General features: G+C 42.4%; 1 protein-coding gene across 2 annotated transcripts; it reads left to right on the plus strand.

The window, feature by feature from the left end:
* The first annotated feature begins 2,165 nt into the window (after positions 1 to 2,165).
* Positions 2,166 to 8,076, plus strand: LOC133895533 (MADS-box transcription factor 7-like). Of its 2 annotated transcripts, none has more exons than XM_062335931.1 (8): positions 2,166 to 2,350; positions 4,389 to 4,467; positions 5,397 to 5,467; positions 6,316 to 6,415; positions 6,594 to 6,635; positions 6,717 to 6,762; positions 7,372 to 7,522; positions 8,013 to 8,076. In XM_062335931.1, exons 1-8 carry the CDS (start codon positions 2,166 to 2,168, stop codon positions 8,074 to 8,076), a joined length of 738 nt encoding a protein of 245 aa, XP_062191915.1. The 2 variants fall into 2 exon arrangements, with proteins under 2 accessions (XP_062191915.1, XP_062191914.1); XM_062335930.1 differs by having other exon boundaries at positions 6,717 to 6,758; positions 7,380 to 7,522.
* The last annotated feature ends 3,123 nt before the right edge of the window (positions 8,077 to 11,199 follow it).

The raw sequence follows: 11,199 nt of genomic DNA on the forward strand, positions 1-11,199 counted from the left end.
TTCATCCCGCCACCTCCGACTTGAGATAATCCGGATCGAGTAGCTTGTACGTCCAGATAGATATCTTAGCAGTCAGCACTAGCTTGATTTTTGCTGCAAAGAAACTAAGAAAGCATATGGTAGCATCTACAACAGTTGGGCACGATTCCAAGTTTTTAATTCTCCAGAATCTCTTTAGATTTTTCGTCGCAAAAAAATCTCGTCTTCGACTCGGGTTGATACTTCTGTGTTAGTACTATATTTTGTTTGGAAACAAATCCTTCTGTTCTGCTAGCTACAGGCTACAAGCACAACAGGCCTTGTGTTCTCGTACGGCCTGCACAGTAAAAATGGAACATTTTTTATTTAGCTTTATTTACCGTTTTATTTCCCCCTAGAATCTCATTTGCTTATACATCTACCGCCGTTGATCGAGGCTAGAGTAGTACAAGACTTGCGTTCTCGTACGCCCAGTACAGTGAAATGACACCTTTATTTTCTCTCGGACGATTCCACTTTGCAACACGCCGACTCCCTGTTTTTCAATCGGAAACAGGGACGGCAAGCAGCCCTTGGATCGATCGACCGGCAGGCCCGGCGCGGCAGACGGATCGAACAGTGGCCGCCTTCGCACGTCCACGACGCAGCGCGCGCATGCATGCATGCAACGCACGGCGAGATCGAATCGGCGGTCGCTCGGCCCACCCGCCCGCCCGGGCCCCGGCGCCGGCCGGGAACACATTTCACGCCTGCGCCTGCGCCCCGGCCACAGTCAATAGGGGCTCTTCCTCTTCTCGTTTCTCCTCCTTCTATTCTTATTCTTTGTTTCTTATTCTTTGGTACCTAAAAATTAAGAGCGTTGCTATTTGTCAAGCATTTAAAATTTGGTAAAATCTCAATCGACGAATGTAGTCCATCTAATTTCCATTTTATGATCCATCTTCCTTCTTCTTCCTCCTAGATGCCATGTCGACCTCCACCCCTCGCTCCGTTGGTATTCACCCGTCTCCGGTGGTGCTTTCAATGTCGGATCCACCAATGTCACCCGCCATCATACTAACCTAGCTCCGCTCATCCCTAGCTGCCCTAGCATCGCCCATCAGCCGTCCTCTACTACCCGTGGCCGGCGGTATCCATGCCGTCCCGCCCCTGCCTCCTCTGTTGGACTAGTCTGTTTACTCAGATATCCCTCTAAATCTGGAAAACACACCAATAAAAGTCTCGAACCCTAACCTTTCCTTGGTTGTGCAAAAGGTATGTCCCTTGAAATCTCCTTATCGATTTTAGGCACTTGATTATTAGGAGGCGTGAAAAATTGAAGGAAGGGCTTGTGGATTCTCAGGTGCACCCGGGGTGAAGGGTTGGAGCCCCTCTGCCCCACAGCGTGTGGCGAGCGAACACCGCGCCCGCTGTTGCATATCTGCATGATTGGCTTCAGGCACGCGTGTCGACAGCTGATGCGTCCGCGCCGACTCGCGCGCGGATCGGACGTCGGCCGGGCCTCCGAACGCGACGGCTCCATCAATCTGCCGCGGGGCAGCGAAGGTGGCCGGCCGGCAGCTGGTCCGGACAGCGATTCGGCCGAGAGCGCGATCGAGAGGAGAGGACGTACACGCCGGACATGCAGCTGTGTGCGACTGTGATGAGTGGTAATAGATTAAAAGGAGAACATGTGCGCGCCAGTCACCACACTGACTCACCGGCGTAGTGTGTGGAGTTGCTTTGCTTTGCTTGCTTGCCGGGGCTACCAAGATTAAAGCTTGGAAAGAGATGGCGACGGGACGGGAGCCATGACGCCATGGCCTAGCTAGCTTTCCGCAAACGCGCTACGGGGCCGGGCGCCTAGGGTTTCCCTCCTATTCATGCTTTGCCGGAAACGGCAACCTGAGGCGCACCCCGTTGCGCCCACTGGCTCCTTCCCTGAGCTCCATCGATCAACCCCACATCACTGCTAGGCTCTAGCTAGCTACCTAGCATCGCATTCCTCTCGTTATTAAATCCCACCTCCTCCTCCTCTTCCTCTCGCTCCCGTCTCAAAGCGTCTCTTGCTTTTGAACTGCTGCTTGGCGTGGTGTGTGTGGTGGCGGAGAGGTGAGAGGTACACGGTCGATCTGGCGTCGCCGGAGGCCGAGGCGGAAGGTTCGGGGGGCGGGAAGGGGAAGGGGAAGGGGGCAGCGGCGCCCGCGATGGGGAGGGGGCGGGTGGAGCTGAAGCGGATCGAGAACAAGATCAACCGGCAGGTGACCTTCGCCAAGCGCCGCAACGGCCTGTTCAAGAAGGCGTACGAGCTCTCCGTGCTCTGCGACGCCGAGGTCGCGCTCATCATCTTCTCCAACCGCGGCAAGCTCTACGAGTTCTGCAGCACACAAAGGTATACGTACATACACGCGCCACTACCCACTATCTTGAATCGCACACGCTCGCATACCCGGTCGGTGAAGCTTCGCTGGGCTGGCCATGCATGTCTCGACGGATCTCTCCAGATCTGCCCGGCTGGCCATGGAATGTTGAGGGGATCGGGCATGGGGTGCAGTTTCCTGAGCTCAAATTCTGGAGACTGGATCCGGCTAATACCTTGGTCTAGGGTTTCGCTTTCTGGTCCGTTTGGTAGATCGATCTTACCTGCTTTGTCGGCTTGGGGCCTTAACGGAACCATCGGTCTTAGAAGTGTTCCAGTAGTGTGGCTGTTTCAAAGTCATCGTTCAATTTCAAGATCCATGTTCTAGAGATCGGAACAAAAGGATCTTGCCTTAAAGGTAGCTCATTTACAACCGTTTCCTGTGGATCTGGCTGTCCTGCTTGGAAACTTTCCTTATTCTTGATAGCTCACTGCAGTCCAAACTGAAAACTATGGTTTTAGAAACAGGATGAAGCCATACTAGAGGGAGAAGGACACTAGAAATTGAGTTCGTGTATGAGCTGAGAAATACTAAGTTTGTGTATGATTCGAAAACAACTCGCCTAAAGAAAAGAATTGACCCGTTTTCATGTGCCGTTATGATCCGTATAGTATGTGTGTCATCTGTCATGTTTAATTATGAACAATCCATTATCTAAAAAAAAAATCTCTTCTACCCCCTTAAGGAAAAATAGTTCTTTTACCGTGGCCAATTTATGTAGTGTCATGTTACATATATAACTCCTATTTTTAGCTAGGTCTGTAAACATAAACTCAAGATTTAGATACTAAACAATTTCTGCGGGCATGCATATGAGTCGTCAAAGTCCCCCCCCCCCCCCCCAAAAATGTAATTATGAATCGCCAATTCAGCTATCTGCTCTAGATTGGTATGGTATCAAACTACAATACATAAAAACTTATTTTCTAGGTCAACTACTTACATGAATTTTTTTATTGATCAGTGACCTAGCTTAGATACTTGAAGCTCCATGTAAAGCTGAGGCGCTATTTGGTTGAGAGTATCGTATCATCCGATCCCTGTTTGTGTTATGATACTCCCTGTGCTTAGTTTGTGCCTTGGTGTAGAGTATGAAATGCCACAAGAAGAGCTGCGCATCTTGTCTTATTTTGTCCACAAACGAGTGTAGCCCTCATATTGATTTTGGTTATTAAGGGTTCTTCATTAGTAAAAACTCCTAGGTTGGTTTTCTCTTGGATATATGTGACCTTGTGATGTAAGAATATCTCTCTTTGGTTCACCACTAACATATGAAGCAGTCCAAGATGGACTAAATCATTATCATGCATATTTGGTGGCACAATATTCTAGTTTACCCTTTTAAAGTGAAATTTGAGAAACAGTCCTTCACTCAAAATGAAGATTCTTGATGCGATCCCCTGCTGAGGCAAAAGATCATGTACTACGTCATGAAAAAATGAGAAACCTTCAATATCGTGCAACCTCGTAGGCTCCTATCGCTGTACGCTCATGTCACATTATCGTAAGCTACCTGGCCATTCTTGTCTCTCGTGTATAGCCCGTCTCCTAGTCATTATCTCTCAGGCATCCCTCTAGAGTTATACAAATTAACCTAGTATCTCATGTGGGGTGAATATATTTTTCTTTTGACGTTCTGTAAATGCATTTTTTTATCCTTTCGTTAATTATGATGTGAGTTCAGCACGTACTTCTATTGAATTACGTCTCCCCTGATTAATAATGGCAGCATATTTTATGAAATTTGTGTTCTTCAAACGAATTTTAAGAAGTGCTACATATTCACATATTGCTACGAAACCTGCTGGTTTTATCTAACAAAACGAGAACTTTATTTCTCCAAGCCCAGTATAACACAAGCAAGATTTTAAGCAATGTCCCGCTCAGATTAAACAATTTCCACCTCCTTCTATCCGTGTGTTTGCGCACGCCTTTTTATCTATCTGTATATGTCTTTCGTTTCTAGAAACTCTATATATGTCTGAGTTTTCATGTTTTATCAACTTGCAGCATGCCAAAAACACTTGAGAAGTATAAAAAATGCAGTTATGCAGGGCCAGAAACAGCCCTAGAAAATAGAGAAAATGAGGTGAAGTGTTCTTTCCCTGAATCTAGTTTAGACAAACGCACACGCGTTTTTCTATGTTTCTGCATAATTTCAATATATACATTGATTACTTTGCTGCTAAGAAGTCCTGACATGCAATATAGTTTTGACTTGTCATATGTGAATGATACCACCCAGGAACCTATGAATAGAGAGTACAAGAAGTACATGTTAAAGGATATTTAAAGAGACTATTCAAATCGAAGTAATCACAAAACACCAAATTTCTTCTCACTAATATATATAAATATCAAAACACTGCACGCCAAATTTCTTCCTTTTTATTCATCATGATACTTTCAAATTGAACAAGACATATTATGTTTTCGTAAATAGACTTGTGGGTAAATATAGTTACAAACCCAAAACAAAGCTAAGAAATACAGTTATGACCGAATACTTTAGCATATTTTCTTGTACTAGGAATTCATTACATGTACATTTCATGTGAGATATCAAATATATGAGTGTCAGTAATGTTTTGTCTATATATAGAATATATTTCTTGATCACTTGAGCATGTGTTCCACACAACCATAAAGTCACACTAGCTAGCTATATGGTCCTTGCATTCAGAATTACATGTTCTTATTAAAATCCTGTGTTTCATATTAAAAAAGCAATATTGCAACATAAAAGATCAGTGGACATACAATATATAAGTGTGACAGGCTGAAAGCAAACTTTGGCAACTAGATATGTGCCCTAATATAACTTTATGGTGTGGTAAGGTTCGACGTACCCTGCGGTATTTTCACGCATGCAAGAAACTACACACATTTATATATATTCCCTCTTCAATTACATTGTAGACTACATTTTCTAGTGAAATCATGAAGATTCTCATGGCATATCATTGTGATCTATATACGGTTCTGCTTATAATATTCTTTCATGACCTTTTCTTTCAGCAATTGAAAAGCAGCCGCAATGAGTACCTCAAATTGAAGGCACGTGTTGAAAACTTGCAGCGAACTCAAAGGCGAGTTCTATTTTCCACAACTTGAAATAATTTGCTTTTGTGTACAAAAAATAAAAAGAAATCAAGAACAATTTTTCATATGGTCAAGGAAGCTGGGAATGTCCATTAGGGGATGCCGGATTGTGTGCAAGGCCCAATTTTGGGAAAACATGCCTGAAAGGACCACATTATTTGGCACTTTTTTAAAAACTTACCTGTGTACGTGTTTGTAAGGTTAGAAAACTTTAAGCTGGGACCTTTGTGGACATCATTTTTTTTTGCTCATCTCGATCAGCAAGTTGATGAAACAATATAAAATTCAAGCAATGCAAATATATACTAGTTTTCCTATATATATATATATATATATATATATATATATATATATATATATATATATATGAGATTAAAAAAACTCGAAGAGTGTTGTCAATATGACTATCCTCTCAAATACACCAATCAAACTTAGCTTTGATTGTGTGAAATCTTTGTTGTGTGAAACCATAATTCTTAGCTTAGTGCTGCATTAGTACAGAAACAGATGAGATGTGCTAGATTCTGAAACTAACAGACATGTAGGTGAGTGGCTTATAACTTGATGCTACCATTTAATATCCAGCTAGTGCATACCATCTACTACTTGAATGACACAAATTGTAGATTGTAATTGCCAAATGAAAATGAAAGTTTCTAGTATTGTCTGGATATGTAACATGCATGCCACATGTTTGCAGTGTACCTTTTCAAGAGAGACAAAACTAAGGCTGGCTTAATTTAGTCGATGCGTTTTGATCTTCAGTGTAAACTAAAGGGAAATGATAATATCACATTTTCATATTCGTTTGCATCTTTGATGGACACAATTGCAGGAATTTGCTCGGCGAAGATCTTGATTCATTAGGTGTAAAGGAGCTCGAACACCTTGAGAAGCAACTTGATTCATCCTTGAAGCACATAAGATCTACGAGGGTACTGAAAAATGCTGAGTTTCTAAACGATTTTTTCTGTTTCAAGTGGAATGTTTAATTGTCCTTTTTGTGAAGTATGTTTGCACTAAGTTTTCATATGTCAATGATATATATCTGATTTCCTTAAATGATATCTTTGTCAGCAACGCTTACCTGATCAAATTTTATTCCTTTTGTAGACACAGCACATGGTTGAACAACTGACGGAACTTCAGAGAAGGGTATATGCTCTCAATAATTTAGCAAAATAAATTTGTAAACTTCCCTTAATCAGTGAATGACTTAAATTATTCAATTTGCAGGAACAAATGTTTTCTGAAGCAAATAATCGTCTTCGAAGAAAAGTAAGTTTAATAAAATGCATTTGTTGGATGCACTTGATCCAGTGAATAAAATACGGGTCTGTAACCGGATTTACTGGTCAACGCCTGGCAGCCCCTAAAACATGAAAGAATTGACAGGAGGATTAAAAGCTTTTGCTATATTTTATGTTTTTCTATAAAAATGTTTTATTTTTAATTAAAAAGATTCAATAAAATTCCTGAAAAATTAGGTTAGCCGTTACTATAAATTTCGGCAGGGTCTGATTTTTTTTACTAAAACCGAGAATTAAATCTTGATTTGGTCTTAAAGGAGTTGTAAAAAAACCAAGTTTGTTTTGGTGTTTTTGAGTGAATTTTTTAATACTCGGTATCATGCCTTTTGATATGTGTTGCCTATTTCTTTTGCTAATCTTAACTTCGGTAGTGTAAAGTTCATGCACAATCGCTATAAGATGATAAGCGACAAATGTACTATTTTTTTCATTCCATTTATCTCTTGCACATTTTTTCGCTTATCAAGTTTCCTCCTAGACTTCGAGCTTGAACGGATATGCACATTACTCCTCCATACAGGATCATAATCATATATAGGGTTTTAGGCTGTAAGGATGATGACCTTTTTAATTGTTTTGAGATGTGCAGCTGGAGGAGAGCAACCAAGTTATCTGGCAGCAAGCGTGGGAGCACCGCGAGCGGCAGCCCGAAGTGCAGCAGCAGCAGCTGCACGGCAGCAACGAATTCTTCCATCCCCTCGATGCTGCTGGTGAACCTACCCTTCAGATGGGGTACATTTCTCCTACATATCTGTTGATCTATTCCTACTCCGAATCTAGGGACTGGGATACCACCACTAATAAGGGATGCCAATTTTTTGCAACATTTCGATGCCCTTGGTTTGGAGAGATGCAAGCACAGAGAGGGCATCTAGTTTTTACCCTAACACTTTTTTATCCTACAAACAGGATCATCAAAATGACGCTTTTCGTCATTTTTCCTAATCTAGTTTAAACCTGCTAGTTTGATTCTACACACAGGATCATCAAAATGACAAATTTTCCTTGTTAGCAAAACGAACGACACCATGTATCTGTTTGCACTCCTTAGCCCACAAAATCATATGACATGCCATATGTATACCATTAGCTAGAGGTATAACGATAGCTGTGTATATTACCAGAATTTTAAAATACACAACCAGAAGTAGTATCAAGCTCTTCTCTCAGAGTAGCTCTTGTACTGAAAAGTTGATACTCCAGATGCGCTATTTGTTTGCAGGTACCCTTCTGAGGCGCTGACTAGCTCATGCATGACCACCTTCCTGCCCCCATGGTTGCCATGAGAACTACTCCATGTGATTCTGAAATAATAAGGATGCGGGTGGCGCGGCCGGCCGCTTGCATATGTTGTGCTACGAGTGATAGATTCCACTCTAAGATTCTTGGCTTGTGTGTGTAACATTTGCGATGAACGTGGGAAGCTATGCGTGCGCGTCTACATGTGAAAATTTCCCTTCCTAATTATTCATTTGATTCTTATGTATTGGGAACTGGCTTTGAAGACTTCCTGCAATTAATCTATCGTGTGAATGTTGTGGTTGGATGTAAATGGCGTGTAGTAATAGTATGTTTGGCTGACGGACTATATGTATGTTGTGATGCTTGTTACGTAGAAATAATGGTACTTTGTTTGGAAACTTAGCATAAAAGCATGCATGAAAAGGTACACGGTTAACCAATGCAATGATAACTTCTTTGTGCGGATAATAATCCATGATAAACTGGATCTAGGTATTCAAACATCATTTCCCATCTTATTCTGTTATTTGGTCTATTCAGGACCTCTTTGTTTTTTTATTATAATTTTAAAATCAAAATCAAAAATAAATAGGCTGATTCTACAATCCAGATTCTATAATCTGAAGGTAGATTATATCATAATCTAGTCCTGTTTGGCATAGCTTGTGCTTCTGCGCAATCCGCTTCCTGGAGAATCCTGTGAAAAGCAAATTTTGCTTCTACGGATTCTGCAGTTCATTCTCAGAATCTGCTTACTGATAATCTACTGCAGAATCCTACCGTTTGGCAAAACTTTTGCAGAATCCTTCAGAATCCATAAGCAGAAGCGGTGCCAAACAGAGCCTCTGTAATCCAAAGAAAGGTTGCTTCTAGATTATAGATTGTGGCACATATTTACCTACCATTATCATTACAAACATAATGTTTCACTTTTTTTCTCTCTCCGTTCGCTCTCTCCCCCTTGCTGATTTTTGAGCTCCCGTTGGCCCGAGTTGCAGTTGGGCTCACCAAGGTGGGGAGGTGGCAGATCCGGCCAGAGTCAAAGGAGTGTCGACGGTGGGGTGCTGGATTTTAGGCAGCGCTGGTGGGGAGCACAGGTGAGCGGCGACAGGCTCGGTGGCGGTGGAATTGGGTGTGATCGGTGTAGGTGAGGCAACAACACTGCACAAGGACAGCGGCAGGGTCGTGACGTTGCAACTATGCACAATGAAGAGCCTCTTGGTGATGCGACTGCCTCTAGATTCGTCGTCCACTACAGGAAGAGGAGCGAAGAGAAGACAATGAGTGGAAGAGTGAAGAGCTCGAGCTGCGTCATGATGCAGTGGTGCGGCAATCTGGTGAGTGAAAACGGTAGAATAGTTGCAGAGGAGCAGGATGAGATCGTCGGCATTGAAAGAGATGGTTAGAGCCGCGGCAATCGGTAGCGACGGTGGTGCTGCGTGGAGAGCGAGTCTGCAAGGGAGGGAGAGAGAACGGAGATTATAATAATCTGATGCTATTTATTTTAGATTGTATAATCAAGATTTTAATAATCTAGATTTTAGAATGTGAGAATCATAATTTGAATTATTACAACCACAATAAAAAACAAATAGACCCTCTCAGTGGTGAGTTCAACATTTTCTGTCCTAAGGTTCTGGTTTGGAGATTCTCATCAGCCAGCAGAGGGGAAATCTGGACCATGCATGGGACAATTCGTCCTGAACTGTTCATAAACGGCCCAGTGCTGCAGCTCGGCTGCAGCCCATAAGGATCTCCCGAGTGTAAAGCGTCAGTGGGCTTACACTACTTGACCTGTCTGCGCATGTGTAGCAGAGCAGGCTGAAAAGCTGGATATTGCCAGCCCGCGATGTGTTCCTGGCTTCCTGTGCTGCTTCACAAATTTGTTTTCAAAATTTTTCATGAGTATTTTGACAGTTTTTTAAAGTTTGAGAACATCAAAATGCTGCATCTTTTATATTTTTTAAATTTTTCGTTGGTTGGAAGGACGATAAGAGTATAAAGTTGCAAAATTTTAAAATGAACTCATATATTTGTAATTTTCGGATTTAAAAATATACAAACAAAAAAGTCGAGCTTTGCCTGCCTGGCCCCGGGGAGGGCTGGCGCGCGAATCGGCCGCGGCCAGGCGGCGGCCAGCGAGCAAAAGCACGCGACGAGTGCCCTGCCGTGCAGACTGAGGCTGACTGCTGCCTGTGTCTGCGTGGTCTGTAACAGCAAGGTGACCACTGAGGCACTGACCGAGAAGACAGCTGGTGCCCTGCCGTGGCGGTGCAGCCACCCGACCGGCCGCACGCTGCACCGCTCGTGCTTTCTTCGCCGTGCTGTACTGCAGAATTCAACGTCTCGAGATGCATCGAGGCTCGAGCCCACAATTCCAGAGGTGCCGGCACAGCACGTGCGTGCGTAACATCAGAGAGGCCAGCTCCTCCGTGGATTTTTTAGAATTGGACCTTTTTAAAATCTTTTCTACCGATGAATTTTAGGGAAATAATGTTAAAAATAAACTTTTTTTTACGGAGACATAATATTTGACGTTGTGGTTAAATAACACGGTATCATAATAATTAACATCGTAGCAGCTGATCTTTTAAAGTCAAAAATAAAATATTAGTAGCACAACGTCAAATATCACGGTATCATACTTATTTAACCATGACAAAAGAATTTATTTTCGTAAATTATTTTTATAGTGGTCTATCGGTAGAATATGTTTTGAAAAAGGATCAAAATTCCACAACTCCTTCCTTGTGGCCTAGATCATGAATCTTGTGCAATGGCGACGATTGACGGTCGACCACACCGCGCTGCGCCTTTTCAGAGCCTTGGACGTCATGATTTGGAGACCGCGGTTTCCATTTTTTCACCTTAGCACCATAGCCAAAGCCTAATTACCGGTACTCCCTCCGTTTACGAATAATTAACACTTTTGGCTACATCTTCAATCTTGATTAATTTCTCTCAAGTGTGTACAAACTGCTACAAGTATGTAATAATCTTAAAATATTTTGATGGCAAATCTAACATCTTTTCCATTTTTACTTAACTAAATGTTTTTAAAATTATTGCCAGCCAAAGTTTGAACAATAATTGTTAAACTTGTCAGTTATTTGTAAAGGAATTAGAAGTAATTAATCCAAAGAACAGTTCGAAATTAAATCTTAGTA

This window comes from Phragmites australis, chromosome 16, assembly GCF_958298935.1.
Source record: "Phragmites australis chromosome 16, lpPhrAust1.1, whole genome shotgun sequence".
Lineage (NCBI taxonomy): Eukaryota > Viridiplantae > Streptophyta > Magnoliopsida > Poales > Poaceae > Phragmites > Phragmites australis.

What these genes read in the sequence shown, in the direction of transcription:
- LOC133895533 (XM_062335931.1), top strand. Translation starts at nt 2,166, where the DNA reads ATGGGGAGGGGGCGGGTGGAGCTGAAGCGGATCGAGAACAAGATCAAC. An exon ending in AACTTGCAGCGAACTCAAAG is followed by an intron (nt 5,468 to 6,315) that starts GCGAGTTCTATT and finishes ACACAATTGCAG; the next exon opens with GAATTTGCTCGGCGAAGATC. An exon ending in AGCACATAAGATCTACGAGG is followed by an intron (nt 6,416 to 6,593) that starts GTACTGAAAAAT and finishes TTCCTTTTGTAG; the next exon opens with ACACAGCACATGGTTGAACA.